We start from the raw sequence: 25,186 nt of genomic DNA, 5'->3' as shown, positions 1-25,186 counted from the left end.
GTGGAAACATATTCAGCTTCAATTAGAATAAAGAAGGTGTTTGTTAAATCTGTGTTTTATAACTGACTGCCAGATGAACTCACTATAATATAACAGAATACATTAGAAATGTCTTCTCCAAAAATGTGTATACATTTACATATTTGCACATAATGTGCAGAAATTCAGCCTAAATTATAACAATAAAACAGAACACAAGCTAAAAAGAAAAAAGAAGACATAAAGCAGTAATTAGAAGAGCAATAATGTAATCTGATTAACTAATAGCTACAGATATAAAAACAAATTGTAATTCTGGCAATCCAAAGAACAGCTGTTCCTTGAACTTTATCTTCTTGTTCAGAAATTGCCCATAGGAAAAAAATATTACTACATCCAAAATTAACCAGAAGCAACGAGCTATTAAATAACTGATCTATGGATGGCAAAACAGCCTTCTCACAAGGTACCAGAGTACATCAGATAAATGCCATACTAAATGAAGTCCAAGTAATAAGTCAACATGACCCAACTTCAAAACTAAGACTATGCATCAAGAGTGTAGGAGCTCAAAAGTAGGTCAAAAGATAAGTTATGGCCTTTCAGGGGCTCAAAACATATAGCAAGAGTGGCCTCATCTGTGCTATCACAATCCATTTGTTATAGGAAGGCAAAAGAAGAGTTCCAAATGTTAATCAAGGACAGTTGCACCATAATTATTCAAAAATGCAGTCACTTGGTACTTCTGTTTTTCAGCAGGGGCAGGATATCTGAAAATGGACAGGTAAGAGAGAGACAAAAGTACAAGTGCAACTGGAAGAGGCAAAATAACTCTCTCTACACTCTTTAATGACTCATGATTCTGGTTCTCAATATCCAAAAAATGTGGGGGGTTGAGAGTGGGGGGTGTGGATGTGCTACTGAAACTCTTTTTCTTGGGTGGAATGGAAAAGAGAGGCATCTGACTTAATGCTTCTAAACCCCCCCATTAAAATTGCCTCATTTGTTACACATTTGTTGACAAAGACTAATACTGACCAAGTGTCAACATGACAGTATGACTTTTCTTGAATCATTGACAACAGTAAATATGCCATCTCTTCTGCTCATCTCCCAAATTATGAGGTGCTGCTGAAGCCACCTTTGGGAAGGTTTACACAGATTAGTTTTTCTTCCATTACACCAATTTATCATCCTCTCCATTAAACAGAAGAGTACTCCACAGATATAAGGCCTTCTCAAACAGAATGAGGAAGATGACTAAGATATTTTAATCTCTCAAATAAAAGGTTTTTTGAGCTTTCTCTTAAAAAGAAATTTTAATTAAGTATTTAATAGGATGATTCCAAAACAGAAAACTAAACACATATCCTTTTGATTTCAAAAGGAATGGCCCAGGGAGAATTTGTGGCACCGAGTACCACAATACAGAACCAGCAGTAAGGGAGTAGCAGCAAGTGGAACTCCCTTGGATACAGAAACACTCAGAGAAAACTTTAAAATCCCACAGAAAAAGCAAATGGTGCTTCAAGCATTTTTTTTCCAGGTGCTACATTCATCCAGGAAAGCAGAAAGCACTGGTTTCACTAAAATTCAAGTTAATGTTAAAAAGAAGCTAAAACAGCTTCTGAAAACTTAGATCTGTGGTCTGGCTTCTTTAGTCCACACTACAGTCTGTGTGCAAAAGGCAGAATATTTAACATCAGTAAGCTTTTGTGGTACTTGTTTTAAAAACTAGAGTATCTCAAAAGAATAAAATAGAATTTTCCCATGATGAGAGCTTGCTATACATTATTATTTGCATTAACAGATTAAATATAGATTCTTCCCTTTTAATTAACTTACCGGGTTGACAATATGTCAATGAGCTCTTTTCTGTTCTGGACTCTGAGTGTATTAGTTTTGTATCTGGAATCTTTACTAACTTCAGGCAAATTCAGGATCTAAGTAAAATTAAAGATAAGTAAGAAATGTGCTTGACAGGAGTTTTATATATATAGCTAACAAAATAATTACTGATTTTAAAAAATCACTGATTTCCAATAATCGCTACTTATCATCAATCATTTAATATAGATAAACGAAAACTTAATTATTACTTCTTTTTTTAAAAAGCCTTCTGGTTAATGTTACATAACGAGTAAAGGAAAAAGAGAGAAATCCATATGATGATCCATATCTTAGCTGACACTTTCAGGACTAGTCAGGAGAAATTCTTAGCATAGAACACTAAAAAAGTAAGTTATTACCATGGGGTTGGATAGATCTGTGGGATTATTCTGCACTAACTTATATGTCACAGAATAAGAAGTATGTCTGTACTTCATATGCTAGACTGAGAAAAAATATGTCTAAGATTATTTCTTTCCACTTCAGTAATCTCTGTCAAAAAGAAAAAAAAAAAGTCTTTTTCTATTGAAACATCATTGGTTTTCTTTACTATTTTTTTCCAAAAGAATTAATAAAGAAAAGTGGTAGTATAACCTCTAAGAAAGGAGAAATATAACTTCGATGTGTAACTCCCACCTGCCACATTAGAAATTTAAACAATGTGTGAAGACAATGTGTATTACACTATAAAGGAAATTAAATATGCAGAATGAGTCTTAGAATTTTGTAGTGGCATTCATTAGAAAAAGCAGCTGTGTGGAAAATCAATATAATTTACCTATTTGTGCCACAATGACTTTCTATAGAACATAAATAATCATAATTAAATGTGATTTCTAAAAATACCCCAATTACATCAGCTGCAGAGAAAGGCAGCATAGAATCTTATAAAAAAAGAGGCTGTCACATATTCTTTATGTATTTTTACTCAGTAACACATACTAAAGACCAATTTTTCTTATGATGAGTCTTATAATCATTCTAATCATGCTACATTTTATATAGGGCTATTTCTAAGATGGCTTACAAAAAAACCACAGTGCTTCAAACCTGAAGTTCCTATAGCCCATCATTCTATCTCTGGCTGTGTCTAAGTGCTGATGCTCAAACAGAGTTTAAGAACAGGGCCACTACACACAACACTTCCTTAATCTTCATCCAAACTCCAGTTCTCTTTTGATTAGGACATTTCTGAAGTGAATGTATTTTCTATATATTTAGCAATAGTCAATGGATTTATGTTTTATTAACATGTTCAGTCACTTCTTGAAACCATATGCCTATGTACTACCACATTTAAGTGATACATAAGTTGGTGTCAATCTCTCTGATACTTGCTTCAAGCATAACATTCTACTAATTTTCTCTGACACTGGTTTAGATGAAGTCATCATTTAATGACTCCTGACTTTGCTAGAGTGAATAAGGATACAGCTTCCTTTCCAAGTGAATAGCAGCTGATGACATAAAACCATTAGCAAAACAGATATTCTTTCAACAGCTATTTAGAGATACTCAAAACAGATAGTCATCTTTGACATAATTTTCACCTAGAGTGACAAAACTAAACCTTGGAAACAAGGTATCTGCAAGTTATGCTAGAACAATGGTGATGTTACATAACTCTTCTGCAGATTTTTATCTGCAAGGTAACATAAAATATCAATCTAGCATCTTCCATCAATACTTAATTCACAGCATATTTTCTTTTCCTTCTGCATTTATATCATCTAGTTGATGGAAATCACAATATATCATAATTTAGCGTTAGAAAATAGCTAAATTTTCCTATCTGGACATTTATCAATACTATTGGTACCCCTTAAAATTACTTCCTTTTTTTAGTACTGTTATTTTGGAGTTACACATCACTACTTTAGAAAAAAATCCTGTAGGGTTGTTCTAAGCAAATGATAGTGAATGCTTACATGAGCTTAAAAAAACAAGAAATTAATCAGAAAACTATGGTTCCATTTGATGAGTTATATGAAAAACGGTCATATGGAGTTGCTCACTCTACTGTTTTAATTAATGTTACTGATTTCAGCTTTAACTTAATATCCATCTGTTATAAAGATGCATGTCTATATATGTTCTCAGGTTTTTTTGTGACTAAAAAATTCACACTTGAGAAGTTATTCATTAATGTACCATTCATCTTTCTGCATCACATTGACAATGTTATTTTCTTTATTTTACTGTGAACATTTGGAATGAAAATGGTGTTCTCTGTTTGAAGCCTTGTTCAAGCTCTAAGATGCACACTCAGAGCTTATGCTCTCTGTGTTTTGTCCTGCAACACTAGCAAAGTACTCTCCTTTGCTGTACACAAAACTTCAGTCTTCTGAAGACTCTTGCTCAGTCTTCCTAATCAGACCAAATCAGCCACAGGTCAGGATGTGCTGTTGTAACACTTGACCACAATGAAATGCATTCCAGCCAGCAGTGTTACAAAGTTTTTTTGCAATTATCCAAGTCCTCAAACAAGCTACAGTTAGTTGTCATTGATTTTGAAAATATCACAGTGAATTATTCCAGATTTTTCTTTCTGCTTGCCCAAAAAGATACAGTTGAAGCAGAATGTTTGCAATTGTTTACAGCTTAATCCAGCTGTTACATCTCTAGACCATGTGTCTTCGGGGCAACAGCTTCCATACAGTCTGTATTTTCAGCACCAACTCAGCTGAGAAAGATTCTCTAAAAGCAATTCCAATGTTTGAATTAGTTGTCTCTGTATTTCCTAAAGTTCACTAGGGTGTTGCAGGCCTTCCTGTAATAAAGTTCTTTTCCTTTATTGGCTTTCCCTCTTCACAGTGTTTTAAATTCCAAATCACCTTTGACTTAGTACAGACCATATCTCTAATGAGTATTCATTCCAGCATTCCACTGACTTCCTCATCATTTCATTTCTGGGCAATTTAATAGTCTTTAGCAGGGGGGGGCCGGTTCCGAGTGCAGGGGAGCCGACTGGAGTCACGATACAAACACCGATACGATTTGAGCATCGTGCTCCGCTTTAATTTTCCTTACACCAACTTATATCTACTTTGCAAAGATTCACGCCCTATTCCCACAAGACAGCCCCTAAGTAGCGGGGGAGCCGACCAGTGTATAACTTTGTCAGGATTTTCAAGGCTGCCTGCTGCCAGGTGCCTTTCAAGCCTGTCTGCAGCCTGAGGCCCCTTCAGGGGTTCTTCCCTAGCAACAGCCCTGGGGTGCCCAGACTGTCCTGGGGTATCATAGGCCCCTGTTCCACAAGGAATCCCTCTACAATAGTCCAAATCCATACCTACATTATCTTGATAAGGGTACACATTTATAATGATTAAACAAAAAACCATCAGCCTGCAGACCAGGGCTAATATTCGTCTCACCTAATTTTTGTCCTATACATTCTGGGGTAACACAAACCATGAAAATCTTGCTTTATCTTCTGGGGTTCCATTCACCCCTTAATGATTACAGAGGGAATATGTAGGAACAAGGCACACCATAATTCTCTCAGCTGCACCCTAAAGTCAGGTAAAGTGCATGGTCTAAAATTTTAGTGCCCACTAGTGCCCGTATCAAGATGTCAGAACCTACTGAGATGGATCTTCAGCTCTGTCTTGCTCAAGGATGGCAGGATGACAAGCATTTGCTACATAATTCTTCATTTTAGATGACAAAGCACCAAGAAGACAGCTATGTCCTGGGACACTCTGGAAAGATTTCCTTTATGAGATAATGAGTCTTTGATAAAATTGAGTTGTGGCAAGTAGACACTTACTCAGCTATTAGTCTTCATTCATGTGAAGATAATGACCACTGTAGTGGGCAGACACCTTTACAAAGAAAACCCACTGAGCAAATTTTGAAGAGGTTAAGAGCCAGCTCAAGTAAGTGAAAGGAGAACCCCTCGAGATAGTGAGGTGGGGATACATACCCCAAACTGTACTAAAAGAGAATCAAAACAGCACTGTTCACTTACTATGTATTCCAGTTATTAGTGGTGAACTTCCACAGAAATGTGAAATGTCTGACATGAACAAATGGAGGAAAATAATGCTCAATTTCCTGAGTGTCATTAATTTATGTTAAATATCCAAGTTCCTAGAGAAAAAACACAATGGCCAAAAAAGGTAGACCTGTAATTTTTAAAAATGTTGTCTAATGCTATATGCAAAAATTCTTTTGTCCCAGTTTATATGTTACTGGGGTGGTTTGTTTGGAATGTTGACATATTTTATGTAGAACTTTTTTTTTTAAAAAAGATTGTTCTTCAACATCATATCTCTGCACCACTCCAAAATCAGTCCACAGTCCTGTAACAGTTCTTTTCTAAGAAGTCCACAAGTTTCTCAGTGAGCACAGATCAGCACATGGTAGTGCTCGAAAGGGCAATGTGCTCGGGTACTGATTCAAGCAGCACAAGAACAACCCGTCCCCTAATGTTGCCTTGTTAATACTTTATCATGTATTTTATGGAGAAACAGTGTCACATTTCTTTCTGAAAGAGACACCAGTGTGACTTACATGACATTCATTCTTCCAAAATCAGAAGGTTGTTAGGTTGTTCATTTTTTTTTTTTTAGTTGATCAGATGTGCACAGGGGCAAAAGGGCAAAGTACTTCAAGTTTCAGAACTGGTGTGTTCTGAATTCAGGGCCAAAACACAGACCCCGTATCAGTCCCCTAGATGATCAGCCAGAGCTGCAGGATTAGAATTTATACTCACCACTTATTCCCATACCAAAAAAGAAAAAAAAAAAAGGAGAATAAAGAAGCAATCGGCATCTTAATTTTCCTAGTGAGAATGGAAACTGTTACACATTTCTGTACTCTCGCCTAACACACCTTGCACACAGTGACAAACTGATGATCATTTCCAGCTCCCACCACGATGTAGCCATCCTTGGTCTTAAACGCCTAGAAGAACAAAGACAGGTGATAAGCTGAAACTAAATTATAACATATTAGCACATCTTTGAAGTGAAACTTTGTAAATAACATTCAAATGACATCCTTAAACATTTCCATTCAGATCCAATCTCTAGTTCTATAAAAGCAGCTCAAAGTCATCCATCCTCAAAGATGGATAAGGCACTTTTGATTTTTTTTCTAGAGTTGAGAAGTTATCTTGGTTAATAGTTTATTTACTGAAAGTGTGTCATGAGCCACCCTGAAACTTAATGTGTCCCACATTCACAGGACTGAGGATTACCATGATAATGTTTACTTTCCAGGAGGTATTTATTCAGCTTCACTCTTAGCTTGACTCAGAGCAGACAGCTGCACTGAAATGTAACAGATCCTGACCAAATACACCAAAAAAATTGCCAAATAGCAACTACAAATTAGGAACTCCCATGGGAATGAAAGGGATAGACTGCATCTTCACAGCTCTGCTGCTGGACATTAAGCTATCCCCTTGGTCATTGGTCTCAAGACAGATCTCCTGGAGGAAAAGGGACTTCTCCAGCTTTTAAGATTTATTTTTTACTTTTTACTTCATTACAGTGGCCTTAATGGCACATTTCATGGTGAACACAACATCGAACTGGGCAGACCATAACAGCTTTCATTTTAGTCTAAACCATCTCACTTAGACTTTCACTGGAAAAAAGAAAATCTGTAATTGGCAACAATTTTTACCATTGTGTTAGGGCGTCCTCTAAAACTGGATAATGTGAACAGATTCTTCTTTTCTCCACACCTCTTTCTCATAGTGTATAAGTGCAGTTTCAGTCATACATATTACCAGCCCAATTTTTGCAAACATTTGGGAAAAAATTCTTTCACTATGAATTTGACTTCAGTGTAAGAAGCCGGCATAGGCTGGTGCACTAATGGTGGCAAGGTCTTGCAACACTTTCTTGCGGAGAGCAAAACTCATCTTCCATTCCTATAAACCCTTTTTTTTTTTTTTTTCTTTTTTTTTGATAAGCTATCATGTCCTGATTTAAAGGTGGGAATTCACACAATAAATTTTGGTAAACTTACACACAGATATAAGTCCTGGAATGGAAACACTTTAATAATCAAAATTCTTCTCATGCCACAGTGGCTTATTCTTCTTCACAGAGAGCAATATGTTGAGAGTAGCATCTCAACTTCCAATCTTTCATACAGACACAAATATGTTCACTAAGACTCTTTTACCATCTGGTATAGTCAAAGTTTTAAAATTGTATGTGGACAATCATGTCCACTGAAATGCAAGTAACTGTACATCGTAGTTATAATATCACCCATTTGCTCTTTCTATATTTCATTTCATGGTGAATAGTATTGGCCAGTTATAAAGTTTAGCAATTTATTTTTCACACATTTAATTACGTACTTCAGTCTAAGATTCTTAGCAAGCAAAGATAAAAATCAGCAAACAATTAGTCCCAAGCATGCAATAAAGTACCACTGACTTGGCCCCCATACAGTGAAAATTTAGTAACATACATAACGTAAAGGTACTACATACTCAGGCTGAGAAGAGCAGTAAGCACAGAAAAAAATTGGATAAAAGAATACAAAAAAAGATTTGTATGTGAACACATAAACATTCCTTAGATAAATCTGTTCAAAAAGACCTCTGTCTAAAAAAATAATGGCAGACCCTAGTAAAAGAATATGTAAGATTTTCCCTCCCAGTAAATGGCTTTTAGTGGGAATAGTTATGAATTAAAACTGTCAGTATAAACTTACTACCTTTAGTTACAGGCAAAATCTGTTTTCTGAACACCCTGCCCCAATCCTGATTTATCTTTGCTGATATTCAGAGTTCTAAAACCAGCCTCATGCATGTCACACAAATTGTGGGTCAAACACTCTATGTATCAGGGTGCATATATAATACAGTATAATTTTTATTGGTGCAACCACCTTCTACTTCCTGTAAACACAAATTAGAATTCTTTTGTACATTCTTTTAAACTTCTAGTCGGGATGCCTGGTACAGATTACAAAGCTTACAGCAAATGTTGTATGTGCAGATCCCCTTCCTCAGCACTTCAAAATGTATTTATATTGGTAGTATGGGCAACTCTTAGAGAGTTTATTATTTATCAGCAACTTCTTTTGAGACACATCTCTGTAAGAAGGCTGCAATCACACAATAGCTGCATACACTGTGAAACATGCATCTGTACCCACTGGCTGCCCATGCAACAGCGTAAGTCACTCTAAATTTAAGAGCCTGGTTATTAGCATGTGTGCTTCAGTTGCTTTGTGGAATGTGTGGGAAAACTGATTATTCTTAATTGCACTGTATGTCTAAAAAGCTAAAATAACAATCATGTCATCCTTACACAACAAAAATGGTATCATAATAAATGCAGCAGTGTCTTTTTCCATGAAGGCTAACTCAAATGTCTTCAGCTGCTATTTTAAGCTTTCCATTACAAAACAGCTGATTATTTGCCAGTCATTGTTGCTGATAAAGCAGAAACTTCCAAATGTTACTAGCACAATACTGATGCCAACATTTAAGGGTGACAATGGTTTTATTCATCACCCATAAATGTACACACACTACAGGTTACCACAGGTTACCGTCTGGTCACAGAAAGCTTCACAATCTTATTATACAAAGGAGAGTAAGGGCAAAGTGCAGACAGATTTTAATGAGATTTTGTTTTGATAAACTGCTGTCCATCACATCGAATCATTTCACATTAGCGCAATAAAAGGCACTACACACAAGGCAAAAGTCCTTTTTCCCTTCCCTTTTTTCTGAAGAATGAGGCCTTCTGATAAGATTCTTCAGAGCACAGGCATGAGTTAACCTGCTACTCCCACGAGGTATCCTGAGCAACAGCACATCATTTGGTGAAGACAAGAAACAAATACCAAGCAAAAAATTATTTGACATCTTATTCATAGAAAAGGCAGAGAAAGATTGTGAGCATTCAAAGGTGTAGCTTTTTCAGTGTGGTGCAAAAACTTGAGGGTTTCTAAGAAAATAATCTGTAAATTCACATTGAATGATGTCTAGTACATGACATCAACACATGCATGTTCAAAGGCAGATCTCAAGGTCCAGTGTGCATGCATCACCACCTCACACTGTCAAATGGATGTTACAGGACCTCGTTAAGACTCAGCACTTTTCCAGCTTTGATCCTAGAGCACAGTGTATACCTGAGATACTTGGTGTATTGAAATATTTTAATCTCCCTAAACACATGGCATATAAACTCTATCCACCTTCAGGAATGTTCTGTGTGGTTTACAAGTATTCTCCAAATATGCTACATAGACTACACCATAAAGACGTAGGCCAAACTTAACCTAAGTTATTACCAGAGCAAGAAAAGTCTTGCTGAGATAATGAGGCCTAAAGAGACTTTTTTTCCACTGCTCTAAGTCAGTAGCCTTTCAAGATTTGCCAGCTTTGAAGGCATTAAAGAAAGACCATTAATCTTTGTATTTATTGCCTGCTTTATGAATTTTTAAGTCTGCATGTGCCATGGCAATCATCAATCATACACAAACATATTTGCATGTGTTTCAATTTGCATGTTGATTCCACAAACAAAAACTAAAATATAAGGGACCAGTCAAGAGATATGGCAATTCCAATAAAATGATTGTAAGTCTAGGTGAGTTTTCCATATTTGAGCCCAAAACACAGAAATCAAAACAACAAGAACATTTGCAGTTGTGTATGGTAATGGTCTACTCCCCTTCATCAGGTATTTATACACATTCATAAGATCTCCTTGAGCCTCCTCTCTGCCTCTTTAGGCTAAACAGTCACAGATTTCTCCTTATATGAAAGATGCTTCAAGCCCTTAATTATTTGCTTGGCCCTTCACTGGACCTGATTCACTATGAGCATGTCCTTGTCCCAAAACCCCCAGAATTAGACTCTGTTGTCGAACCATAACTGGATTGAGTGGTTATTCATCCTCAGTGATGCTGAGCAGAGGGAAAGATCACCTCTTTTGACCTGTTGGCAATTTTCCTCCTAATACAGACCAGAACGATCTCTTTCTCACAGGGGCACATTGCTGGCTCATGTTCCATTTTTTGTTCACCAAGACCTCCATGTCTTTTTCTGCAAAGCTGCTTTCCATCAGGTCAGCCTCAGTCTGTACTGATGCATGGGATTATTTCCTATCATGTACAGGACTTCATACTTCCCTTTGTTGAATTCCATTAGGTTCTTGATGGCCTGACTCTCCAGCCTGTCACAATCCCTCTGAATGGCAGCACAACCACATTCTTGGTGGTGTATATCTTGGTAGATCATCTATCAACCATGATTCTCCATTTTGTACATTCCACAGATTTTGGAGGCCAAACAATACTTGGAGAGACCAACAGAACAAAGCATTGGGTTTTTCAAATTTTAGGATTATTCCATATTTAGGAGAGGTTAAAAGGAGAGGTTAATTATCTGAACATATGATTATTTTCATTACCAGTTACCATATTGGCCTGTTTACTGATAATGGCAGTCAATGGTAGAAATATTTGAAAGTTTCCAGACCTCCTCTAGGAGGAACATTCTACTACATCAGATATGGTAAAAATGATGTATTACTCATATTTATGAGTTTTCTTATCTCATGTTCCTGTGTGAATAACAATTAGGATCTGTATAGATACTTAAAATCCTTTTTCATTGTGAATACCTGATGTTAGATACCCTTGGATTTGAAGTATCTTTCAAGACAGCACTGCCTTTTGATTCATAAACTTGAATAGTAGCATTCCTAAAAGCATCCAGCTACGAATCATGAGGGGAACAGTTGAAGGTTTTAGGAGAGTCAGTATGTATTGGTGAATTTTGGAGCAGGATTTAAAGGGACTTAAATTTTTGCATGCCTTCTAACTGCTCTTGGTCTTACAGGCCATGAGGCTGATTGCTTCAACTGGCATCATCAAACAGCTTGCTTAAGATTTTGGAATGACGCTATCCTCATATAAAAGCTAGATACAATATTTCTGTACATTTCTGTGTTTGTCAGCACAACAGGCAGCTCTCTCAGATGGCATTATGGCAGAACACTCCTCTGGTCTCCCTCCAAAGGCTGGAGTAGGAGAAAGCAGCTTCATGTGGAGGCTGAATGAAACTTGGGACCAGCTGGGATCAGTGCAGAACAAAGACACCTTCTTGTGAAGTCTTAAACATAACACCAGGAAAAGCCAAACCAGTATTTTCAAACAAACCTTGGAAACATATCACCAAAAATTTTTTAAGAGATTGCTTTTCGAGTGTCACTCCTTCCTCTCCCCTTCATTTTCTCATTTACAGAATCAGTGAGATACGAGATGACCCTACACAGGTCTTTGTTTGCTTGAAGTACTTCCTTGCTATTAATGGGTGTAGTCAAACAGAAGAGCTGATCTCTTGCAGGCTTGGAACCACAGAGTTTTATTGCATAATTTTTCTTCAATTAGACTTTGAAGTTTTCCAGTGCAATATTCAATTCCATGCAAAGGTCATTTAAGGACAAGCATCATCTAGTCTTAATGTAGATTAAAGGCTACAATTAAGAAGGTGATGTATTCATGATTTGACTGATATGTACAGGCTCCCTTGTCCTTCCAACCATGTGTATCTACAGTATATGTTGATTTTTCTCTCTCCAAACTGATCTAATGAACTACAGTGTAGGAGATCCTCAGTTTTGCTTCAGATCCAGAATCATTACATTCCTTCCAGATGGGATAAACTTCGCACATAATTTCTCTAACTTTACATACTAGTTTGAATAAAACATCAGCTGTGCCACAGAACCATGGAGGAGTCATATTCTTTTTTCTTTCAAGGGAACGGCACAATCCTTTCATAACAACTTAATATTTAATTACTGTAACAAATGGGAACAAGACCAAGAAGTTTGGTCAGTGGTAGTTCTGAGCAATACACATAAACCATAAAGACCACACACTTTGAAACTATTTGCCTACTTTGCACTCTCTTTTAGTGAAAGCAAACAGTAAAAATAAAAAAATGTAAATTTCATGGACTGGATTAATGAATGCTGAATGTTCTCACCGAGCAAACTGGAGAAGGGCATTCCACACCAAGATTTCATTTTTCCTCTCTGATCTTTTCCACCTACACTACTTGTGTCTCGCTGCCCTACTATGTTGCAGGACATGCTATCTTGCAACTTCACAGCTGTCAGTCTGCCAGACAGATTAGCATTAACTATATCAGCTATAATTCTCTTGGGGAAAAAAAAAAAGTTTGACTGGATGCCATGAGTTTCTAGGAAAGGTGTTTATGGCAAGAGTGGGAATGATTACTTTGGCCTCTGAGATGAGGCAGAACACTGACCCTGATGTCAAGGAAGGCACACCACAGACTACCAGCCAGGGATATGATTCCCTTCTACAGAACCTACAACTCATTAGACAATTTTTCTGATCAGCCTTCAAGTTCTGTATATGTGTGAATCCAGAAAAAAAGTGATGTTGCCTAACTGATCCATGATCAAAGCTGATTAACCATTAAAAGTGCTCTGAATGCCCCTTCCTGAAAGGGGCAGCAAAGTTTACACAAAATCACAGCATCAAACAAGGATATTTGTATTTGGCATTATAGTGTATTATTCTCAACACTCCTTCAGGAAAAAGAACAGCTTAGAACTGCTCTCCAGACCATGGCATGTTTTTATCTAGTTCTTGCCTAATGTGAGAATTATAAACTGCTGGAAACAGACTGAATCCAAGGCTTCTCCAATCCCAGCTCACTGTCCTTAAGAAACAGGTTGGAGACAGGATCTCTGTCTCTCTCTCTCTCACTTACTCTTCATCTGGCCATACAGTATTTGCACTGTTCATTTCCCAATTGACTAGATGCCACACATAGATCTGTAATCTAAAAGTACCGGTTGGGCAAACTATTAACCAAATAGACTTTTACAGTTGTTACTTCATATTCAATAGTGCAATGAATGTTAACTTTGGATTGCATACCCTCATACTTTAAGACAACGCTTTTTTCCAGAATATCTCAAAGAACATACGCTACCAAGGAAATTAAACTATTTTCTTCATTTTCTAATGCAATATACATTTAGCTTCACCACCCAAAAAGACATTTAAAAACTCATGGAAGAACAGTGAACAGCTTTAAAGTGGGAAACTTGTCACTTTCCCAAATTTCTAAAAATTTAAATACCTAAACTATACCTCAATTAAAAATAAATTATCTGGTACTGTAAACTGGCATTTAAACTGTTTCTTGCTGTTGAAAAATATCAGGCACAGAATCACATTCTCCATTGCCACATTAGTTTTCCATTAGTTTTTCAACAATGAAATTACACACACACAGACACACACACAAAATAAATAAACTTTAATCACAGTATCACACTGGAGCCAGTGTAATTAGTGTTGTGTCAGCATTTCCATTTAAGCCACTATTTTCAAGAGGTTTATAGCACAGCCACAAAAATTCAGTTAGGTTGAAATTAAGCAAACGAGGTCTTATACAGCAAGCAACATTTGAGTATATATACAGACAGCAGCCAGTTACTACTTATATGGGAATTAAAATAGACGTTTACTGATTTTAAAGAGCACTGCAGAGCCATTTTTTAAACAATATTTTTCTCAACATTTATAATAATGTCTCAAAAGCCTGGATCCAAGATATGTTTCCTTATTCTTTTTCCTTCTCACACAATAGTTCACACAATTTCTTGCAGTTTTGGGATTGTAAGCATTTTATTTTTGTTTCACTTTTAAAGGAAAAGAATGCAATGAAAACATTTCTTTTGAAAAACAACACACATTACCACAGTTTGATCCTGATTTAGTGATGCAGAAATGACAAATATTTCTTACACCTTCCAATAATCATAAGATACAGCTGTCTGGAAAATCTGAGTACTCAAATATGAGGTTTTAAAAATACTATTTAGAATGTAATTCTAAATGAGGTCTTATTTCTGTTTTTAGTAGAAATCATCAGAGCAGGATTTGTGTCACTATTTCTGTCCCTTTTCCCTCTCTACTCTTTGACATTAAGTCTTTTAGTGGTACAGTTTCCAAAGATGAGTTTTGTAATACTGACTACCTTTTTGGTAACTCAGTATGAGTCTGGGATCATACTGAGTCCTACAATCAGTCTGGGATTTCAAGTTGCAGACAGATGACCCAGTGCAAGTAAACTAGAACTCAGACTGGGCAGGCAGTGCTATGAACTTAAAGGTCTCAATAACTTTGTGTCCTGCTATAAGGAAGGCCCTTCAAAAAACTGAGTGGAATAATTTGTTTCTCAACAACCAGTCAATAGAGAAGAACAAGGAATCAAATTAGCAATGATGCTGGTGACAATCAAAAAAAACACCAATGATGACAATTACAGCACTGCAAAATTGGCCAGGTTTCACAATTTGGCACTTCCATAACTTAAAATAAACAGCAGTCATGTTTGAAAATTGCCATTTTTCTGCAGAAAGCAAAATTACACTACATTCTGCTAATGTGCTTTTGCCCTATTTTAGACTTTTTTAATGAATATGTCTCTCAAACATTGTGTGATCCCACCTACTCCTCAGTAAACACCGTATAGTGAACTAAGGATGGATTTCAAATATTTCAACCTTTACTCTTCAGTATCCTTGATTTGTGGTTTCAAGTCAGACTCATTAAGGTTCATTGCATGTAGTCTGTTTTAGTTTAAAACACTAATTTATCTCTAATCAAGGATTTAAATATTGAACTGGCCAGACATCTAGGATGCATGTTATTTAAAGTTCTGAATGTATGCCAAAAAATCATTGCCAGGCCATAAGAATAGTGCTGATGAGATCTATTAAAAAAAAAAAGATTAAAAAATTGATGAGTGGAATGCTTACTTATGTCTAAAAAAAGGTCAGAACCACACTTCCTCTTAATTTTCCTGTAAATTTCTATTAGGTTTCCTTAAAACTATAAAATTTAGACTTCTGTTTTTCTCCAGTATTTTTTTAACCATCTCCTTTATTCTGAGAAATATTAAAATTTAATATCACATTAATGGAATTAAAATTCTATCTTCCTAAAATTTAGCATTATTTAAATTGTTAAAGTTTGAAAATCACTATAATTAGAAACCAAAATATTATGCCTTTTGTCAACTTACTATCTTGCTGGCCAATATTTAACCAATTTTTCATTTTATTACCTATCTGTCGAATTATCTACCAATGAAGAGCTGAGGAAATCTGCATAGTGGTAGCTACTATATTGGTTTTTATCATAGATCTCCATGTCTATGGCTTGAAGAGGACTTTAGCATAACAGACATAACTATCCTTTACAAAAGAACATGTCCTGGAGAATTAACGCAGTATAAGTGTGCTTTCGTTATCACACCCTAAAATCTACATCCACCTTTGTAAAAAATCATCTCCTTGCAGCCCCAAAATCTGATGGACATAGGTATACCAGTAAAACTGTGAGAAAAGACAATCGGAGGAGGCAAAAGGAGAAGTCGAAAATTCCAGTTTTCAAAATTGATCCCACATTTTTCCCCTTCAGACTTGAAAGGAAAAAACCCTTAAGTTTTCACTCACAGGTACTCATGTTACTCTTTAACAAACTCTTCATTCTTATGAATTGCTAGGCTTATACTGAGGTTTCATCTTGCCTTAGGCAGCCATAACACTTTTTTTTGCTCTGGATGGCTGAGGGGCAGCCTGCTTCCCATACATGATGGTATGAACATCCAAAGGACAATCTTGATTTAATCATGGGAGATTCATAGGAGTCTGAGCTTATTTAGGGCAGGATTCTGACTCTGAAGACCACCCAGTACAAGTTTTAATTTCTTGGCATGACCAGCAAATTTACTTATCACTTTCTTAAAGAAAAGCCCAATTGTAAACCAAAGTGGTGAATTCAAAGGTTAAGGACTATATGTGCCTCTGCCAAACACTGTGACATCAGGAAAAATGCAAAATTACTGCATTTTTTGCCCCAGATAATTGCCATAAACTGTTTAAGTTATGAAAGCATTAAATTTTATACAGCCAATTCTGCACCCTTTTTATTTGTTATGTCCTCATTGATGTTTCTGCTGATTTTCATCAGCATCAGTGCTAATTTGATTCCTTGCTCTTCTCTGTTGACTGGCTGTCAAGAAACTCACAAATTATTATTCCACTCAGTGTTTTGAAGAGCCTTCTTTATAGCAGGACAGGACACTGTAACAGCATCACTGCACCTCAATCAACTGACAAGGAGCGTGAACACACACTGCTTCTGCTGGAGTCTTTAGCAAAAAGCACCATTGTTTCACATATTTTCGTAATAAATTATTTAGAGAAAGTAACCCGCAGCAAATATACATAGCATAATGTTAAATTAGTTTAATTAATTAGTCACGTGCAGCCAAATAACTTTAACACTATCCAGCCACTGCAATCCATACACCACAGCACAGTCATGTTACAGTCTACATGCAAACAGCAAAGATCTCCTGTAAGAGTGAACATCTCTTAAAGAGTGAATGAGTCTTGTCACAGAAATGATCCCAGCTCCCAAGGGCCCCAGTCTGGCTATGGCGAAGGGATGGTGCCAGAAAGTCTGGAGGAGCAGCCTGGCACCTGACCTTCATCATGCTTTCGCCTCCCTCTTTGCTGTGTTGGCGAAGTCAAAGGACTGGCTTCCTAATGATCCACACGGCCTTCTGGTGACACTGGGGTTGGCATCAAATGGGCAGCATCAAGCCCAGCACACAGGCCTGCCATTGTGCTGGGAAGGACTAAAATGGGCTGCTGGCAGAAGCTTGGCCTGTTCTTGCACCCCTGATGACAGCCTGAAGTGCTGCCTGCCCACTTTTCCCTGGAGTTGGCTATGAAATGACCTTTCACAGAAAAAAGGTTCTTGTCCCTCAATTATATGAAGCTGATATCTGATTTCCTCACTTGGGGAGGGGGAAGAAGAAGCTGGTAAGAAGAGGTGCATAGGTTTATAAGGGCACTCTTCTTCCCCACGGGGGGCTGATGAAAGCATAGGGATGTTTTAGACCTTCCTTTCAACAGTACCAAAAAATAACAACATAGAGAAGAGTAACAAAATGAATTTAAATGGTTATACTAATTAGTACAGAGACAGTTTCAGTAACAGTGGGATTCTGGTATATTTAATTTCCTTCCAATATACATTTCCTTTCACAGGTACAAAGCTTGGGCATTTTAATAGACATTGACAAAGCTGTGCTTGTAAGTGGGAAGGATGGCTGCTAGAGAAAATTATGCAGGGAGGCATACCAATTTTCACATCAAGTTATGTACTGAAGCATAAGATTTTGTAGACAAAGAATGTGTTTCTCCAGCTACTTGATCTGTCTTTTTCTTTTCAAAATCTGCACAAGTTAAAACAAAATACACCAAGTAAGCAATCAAAGCAACCTTAGGCTGCCATAAAGAATCCAAAATAATTGAAATGAGTGATGCATATGGTTGTGCACTGGACTTCAGCTTCCAAATGAAAATGAAGATCCTATACAGTAAGATTTGATTTGTATTCCAAAGAAAACTTTGGGTTTCAAATGTATAAAACAGGAGGGCAGCCTTTCCTTACAGAAGTTTAAAAACTACTAAAAATCTTTTAGGACTTAAAACCTGATGAAACAGAATAAATAACAGTAAGTCTATGGTGGCATATGATTGCCTGCCCTGAGAGTTTGGGCATTTCAAGGTTTAGACGAGACAATTTCTGTTCCTTTATAAGAAACTCTGCAGAAGTACCTCAGAATAAGGATAACTTCCACTTCTAGTGGAAGGTGTCCCTGCCCATGGCAGAGGGGTTGGAACTTAAAGATCTTTAAGGTTCCTTCCAACACAAGCCATTATATGATTCTATGATAACTTCACATTTGTCCTGGTTTTCACCAGATTGCAGAATGTGAACCGAATGTGAACCCTAAGAATCTTCCTGAGCTTCTTGAGCTGCTACAAGTACTTGTAAAATGCAATCCAGAATGAATACACTGCTAATAGTATGCAAGCTGGGACCTAAGGGCATTTCAATAATACCTATGCACAGGTATTTCAATAATACCTATGCAACTTTGAACAGCAGTGCTCATCTCCTACTTGGATGTTTCTGAAAACATCCTGCTGCTAGTCTGCTGTTGACATCAAGAATCATGAACTTAAACAGCAATGAGAAGGGAATGAACATTTCCACCGATCATTAGTACATTTACACTGTTAAAATGCCACCTCCAAGAAACGGTTTGCAGAAACAGACAGCTTCCTTTGGAGGGCACAGTTAAGTTTTCCCTTTCTCTTCTCATGTCAATTAGCAGAATGTAAACTTAGACATCACAAAGAAGTTACATCACAAAAGTGCGTTAAAACACAAATCACATATGAGGTGGTAGAAGGCACAGACATGTCAGGAGAAGGAAAGTAAAAGCATTATTATCATGTACTTGGGATCATCTTTGCTCCCATCCAGACAACAACAGAAGCAGTGAATCGTAAAAGTGAGAAGGCTGGAACATTTTTCTGGACAACATTCCCACACAAAATGCCTCTTCGCATAGGAAAGGGAATGAAGGACACAGGAATTCTGGAATGGAAATTCTGCAAACCCTAACAAGCTGTCAGTCATTCTGCTAACTGCTCTGCAAACTGCACCTTCCACACAATTGTCCACAGCCAGATGTCCAAGACAGAGGTTTGGCAGGGAAGAATTTGGTGGATACAGACCAGCATCAACTTGAATAATGACAGACACAGGAGTTCCTAAACTTTGTTAGGTACACAGAAATAAGCAAACATCTGATTCAAAAATGATGTACTTATACTAAAACTGACAGCTAATTTAAGAGTTAGATCTGGATATTGACCTTTTGGGGGAGAATTTGATTACAAGTGTCTTTGTTGTCTAGATTAGCATAGGAGTGTCAAGAACCAAACAAGAGCACAGGAAAAAGTGTCATCAATTCAGAGATAAATGTGGCTCTAAACACAAACTTGGATAAGAAGTTACAATAATGTTCAGGACATCAGTTTGTTTTCCTGGCCCAGCTGGAATTTAGATGGAAAAAAAATACAAGCTCTAAAACTGCTTATTTTTTAGTATGGACAGAGTCATAAACAGCCTGTAGCCAGATTACAGGCACAAACCTACGCCTAATGAAATCCATCCTTGCTCCCCCTCAGGTATGTCAGAAAGCTAGTATGTGTCTAAAGTGAGCAGACACACAGGAACTTCATTGCCAATTAAATTGGTTGACCATGCCATTTTGCCTCAGTTGGCCAAGTCATACCAACAGCACGTAATTATATACTGCTAAGAACACAAAAAGTTTTCTGCTGCCAGGTGTTCTCACATTTTGCTTTTTTTTGAGGCAGGGTGGCTGAGAATTGCTGGTCCATTAAACAACTAAATGGACTTAGTGACTCTGCATGTGAGGCAGAAATAAAGTAAGCTGCTAGTAAATTTAAAAATAATAGAAAATATGGGATCTCCAGATTATCTCTCTGTCACACATTCTTCCCCCATACTCCCATCCAGGGGTCTTTCATCCGGATAACCTCAACTTGACTAACAGGCAAATAGTATCCTTTCTGGATGAAGGCTGGGCAAAACTGTGGCTTCAACAGAACTCTCACACTTCCTCTTAAAAAACCAGACGTAATTTCAGAGAAATCAAGATTTTTCAGCCCTCTGTCTTAGAAGAAGTCACTGAAATACATAATTACACACTGTGGGTATCAGCAAATAACTGCCCAAAAAACAAGTAACAGTAAAGCAGCAGTAAAGCATCACAGCAAGTTTAGGTATTGAAGGTACCCCCTTCATCTGTATATCCTAGTTATGCACAGGCACACAAAGCTCTTTACAAAGGTCTAAGAGCATGTCCTCCATGCTGGAGAAGAAGCCATGCCAGATCTGCAAGAAGATGCATAAGGATTCTGAAGCTACTCATCATATGGAGCATCAACCGTCTCCGTTATCTACACAAGAGACCTGGAAAAACATGCTGCTGACTTCTAAAGGTAATGGACTACTCTTAAAGTGCTTTTTCACTGCATGTCATGCCCTGAATTATGTGCTCTTCCTAAAATGAGAGTTGCATTCATGCTAACAGATGGAAAACATCATCATCTAAACTTGGATCCATGCCTTGCTACTGCCTTTACAAAAACCTTGAACGTGGTTTAATTAGTTAAGTTAAAAGCATTTTTGTATAGTGGCCTGTGGATAAAAAGTTTGCCCACATTACACTGAAGAAAAATTAATACGGTGACGTATCTTAGTGAAGTACCTTTAGAGCTTTATGTGTGTAGCCCAGTGCCAGTGTAGACACAGGACTCTGGTCTGACATGCACGTGGATTTACAAGCAGGTGCTTCATGGTAAAAGCACCTTACAGTAACTATGCCAAAAAAATACAAAACCAACCTCCACCACCCCCAAAAAAACCAAAACAAAACCAACAGCGAGAGCAGCTGAGAAAGAGATTCCATAATGCACAGGTCTGTCACAACAACAGAAAAAAGAATAATATGAATGAAAGAGATTGCATCAAGAAATCAGAGGGAAATCCCCAGTACTGCAACTCAGAGACATTCTCATAAAGCATCACATGTATGTGTCAGAGAGTATTTGAAGAATCCAAGGATGGGCATTGAGATGAAAAAGTTTCCCTTCAATATGAGACAATCCCAATCAATGCAGCATTAAACAGATTACAGAACTAGAAGAGAGAAGGGACTACTAAATCCCAGACATGAAATTCCAATATTCAGCAATTCTCTGAGGCAACATTTTGATGGTTGAACTGCACTGTGGGTCTACCATGGTAGTATCATTCTACATAGCTATTATCCATGCTGTTCAGTGCAGCACTGTCATTCATATTCACAAAGCAGTCTTCTTTATCCCTCTGTCTCCATACTTTTCTTTTTCATGTGTAAATCTTTTTTAGCAATATCCACAGTTATACTGATGAGCAAAAGATTTCTCACGGAACACTTCAGCTCTCTCATCTCATGGGCTGTAACTTTTCAGACTCTGGATCAGGGCCGTTTCCATTTCACTGAAACACTCAAGAGACTAGTTTATCTGCTATGTGAATTTCCCATACCTTTAGTAATTTCTACTCAAGAGAAGTCAAAACTGACTAGAGAAAGAAAGCTACAGTATTTTAAGCTTTTGGCTCTTCAACTCCCAGCTCTTCTCCAATGAATCCCTCCAAATCTGAAACAAAGTCAGAAAGGGTGCAAGTCACCTAAATACTGTTGAGGTTTCTTGCTACAGTGACAGAACTAAAATGACTGAGAAAACTACAACCATCCTCTTTCAAGTTAGTCTCACCTTGTCAGATACCAGCTTTTATTTTTTAACTGTTTGGCAGGTCACTTCCGGCTTTTGAAGTGCTGAAGGTCTTTCCCTGTCTTGACTGGAAATTTCTAGTCTTCCCCTTTGGTATCCTTGAAGCAATGTCCTTAGGCTAAAATGTCAAGGTAAGATTTTGTGTTATTGCCTATTCTCCTCTCCATTTTTCATCCACAGTCTGACATCCATTAAAGGAGTTTCTGCTACCCTCATTACAATTTCTGAGAACCAGGGTGGAGTAGAACTTTTTGAGAGAAGTAGGACAGAAGTCCAATTAATTGCAGATACTTTTAAAACTCTGTACTACTTTCATTATTCTGTGCTAACAGTACTATCAACTACTTCCTTCATCAGTTAAGTGTTTGGGGATTTTTTTTTTAATCGAGCTTCTGCAGGATTATAGACATTATAACTTGCCACAAAAGTTTCAACATTCCTAAAATCCAAGTGTGATACTGGCTTTTCTTCACAATTTCACATTTCCATTTTAGCAAAATGTTATGTAGCAGAGTTTTAAGGATAACTTTTGAAAAAAAAAAAACTATTTATTGGGATTTGTTTTATTTCAATTGGCAAGAAAATATAAAGAAAACAATTATAACTGATTCAGGTCTATTCACTGAACAAAGCCAAGCATTAAAATAAAATTATTGTTCTGGTTTCAGCCTGCTAAGAGCAATATAACTCATCATTCAGGATCAAACCACCAATGTCTACTCATAACAGGGTACGGTTACGTAAAATTAAGGCTGGCACTGCACTGTGCCCAGATACTTGAGGTTTGGATCCTTAGCTATGAATTTCCTTCCTTTTATGATCTTAAGCCAGAGAACAATGGCTGTGTTTTAATCTTGCCTTTTGTAATTTTCTTGGTCTCTTCTTGCAAGTGTTTACGTACAATGATACAGCCCTGAGTGATGCCACAAAGTAACACATCATCCAAATCTAGCTGTTTACCACAGATGCTATGATATCATTCAAAGTTGAACGAATCTTTGTCTTTTTCCCCATGGAATGATAATGGATTCGTTACAAAGAAGTGATTTTTTTTTATTGTCATTCACCCATGTCTGCATCAGACAGCATGCTTATGATTAAAGGCTGTAATATTGTGATTCACCAAACTTATTCTAAATTATTTTCAAATGGAAAAAGAAAAAGATATCTGGGAAGAACCTTTAGCAACATTACCGAGTCTCTTTGTTCTTTTTATATTATAAAGACTACATGACTGGAATTCTGCACTAGATTCTCTTCAGTCGTTGAAAACTGGTTTGACTTTACTACAGTCAACAAATAATAACAAGACATCATTTCATTAAATAAAACCAATTTGCACAAGCTAATTGTCTCCTTAATCTAATATTTTCTTTTTTATTACAACACTGGCCATGCAAAATATAGGTGCATAAAGAAGAAAATATAGGTGCATAAAAAAGAAGATGATGAAGAAAGTTAAACTCATCTGTTACTAGTGAAAAAGGCTATAATAAAAAAATGGTTTAGAATGTCACATTTTCCAGAGGAACTTGAACAAAACTATTGGCTTTTATTGAGCAACATAGAAGGGGGACTTCTCTTGCTGATTGGGCAGGAAAACCAACACTACTCCCTTCTTCAAGCATACCTCCTTTCCTCTCAGATAGTCAAAGGAACAGGCTTCTAAAAACATAACATTATGTTGTAAATGTTAACATACTGTTCAAAAGTATAAATATTTACCTAATGTTTCACCTTCCTATTAGATAAATTGTTTCTGATCCTCATTCTACATTAAATATAAGTACATTACATAGGGATTAAACTTCCTCAATTTCGTCAATGCCACTCAATCTTACAGATTCAAAACTGTGATGCTGGTGCTGTTCAAAGCATGCTCTCTCTCTATTCTATTTTCCAGCTAAAACTTTACTGATAGCTAAAAAAGCACCCACTGCAGAAAGCCAGGTTAAAATAGCTTTCGATCAGTTCTGAAACCACAGTATAGAGTAGTACTTTAACCTTCAAAATTTCATTTAAGATTATACATTCTATAATATAACTAAGAACAGCACAACCAGACTCTTTGCTTAGATTGTCATTCCTTTGTTTTGCAGACAGGCAAATCTCTGGAGTGTGTTGTTTCCAACACACATTCCTACATTTTTAAGCAGAAAATGGAGGTGCCCATTTCTTAAACTTGTTTCTATGGCATGCACAGAGAAATACAATAGTATTTTTACCCAAGGAACACAAAACCTGTCATATGCTAGAGGTGCCCACAGTGTTAGTCTTCACAAAAAGGAGGTGAGTTACAGTGTGTGTTTTCTGTTCTCCCCTTTCAGGAGGAGAAGGCTCCACTGTGATCTGCATGCATAAGAGTAACATTGGATTGGCATTCAGACCAGACACAATCCATAAATCCATGTTCCATTTTTTGTGCGACTCTCAAAATCAAATTCATTGTCACTGCAGAGGACTACCTTGTCTCTTGTTTTTGCCATGCTTGGCTTTTGCTTGGTTCCATTAATGTTGTCTGACCATGTGTAGGGTCCAAACAGATGCCATAATCTTGCATAATCCTACTACCGGAATAATCAGACATAAAGTTTTTCAAAATATTAAAAAATAAGATGGCAAAATAAGATGTCTAAACTTTAAATAATTTAAAAAAAAAATTAGGACCTGGAAGATTTTTTGCTTTTTAGATTTTTTCCATCTTCTCTAATTTTTATTTATTGCTCTGAATATATTACTCTTGATCATAAATGTTTAAAACAAAAGGCTAAACAGCCAACAGAGGAAACAGCAAAGAAAGAATAGATTATTACTGCATAGATCATATATGCTGGCTTTAAATATATAATTGCTGTAAATTAATAATGCAGGAGGAATAGGCTAAGGTATAAAGTTATCCACATAAGCAAGTTCTACTGTATTTGCATTCTTCATGGAAAAACAGACTAATGAATTTGAGACTGCACCTTGCTTTTCAGTACACAGAAGAACACAATAATACAGATTTGCTTTTCTTAATGCATGCATTATTGTGC

The 25,186-nt window shown here is 36.8% G+C and overlaps 1 protein-coding gene across 4 annotated transcripts in view; it reads right to left on the bottom strand.

Moving 5' to 3' along the window:
• Positions 1–25,186, bottom strand: part of SUGCT (succinyl-CoA:glutarate-CoA transferase) — a 348,860-nt gene that overhangs the window by 208,398 nt on the left and 115,276 nt on the right. For all 4 annotated transcript variants that reach the window (XM_048297399.1, XM_048297381.1, XM_048297389.1 and 1 more), the window contains exons 10-11: positions 6,706–6,777; positions 1,825–1,922 (exon numbers count right to left, since the gene is read on the bottom strand). In XM_048297399.1, coding sequence (XP_048153356.1) covers positions 1,825–1,922; positions 6,706–6,777 — 170 coding nt within the window. The remainder of the gene's footprint in view (positions 1–1,824; positions 1,923–6,705; positions 6,778–25,186) is intronic.

The sequence above is a fragment of the Corvus hawaiiensis genome, chromosome 1 (genome assembly GCF_020740725.1).
Source record: "Corvus hawaiiensis isolate bCorHaw1 chromosome 1, bCorHaw1.pri.cur, whole genome shotgun sequence".
NCBI classification, from domain to species: Eukaryota; Metazoa; Chordata; class Aves; order Passeriformes; family Corvidae; genus Corvus; species Corvus hawaiiensis.
Note: the sequence above shows the minus strand (reverse complement) of the source record. Positions and strands in the feature narration are given on the sequence as shown.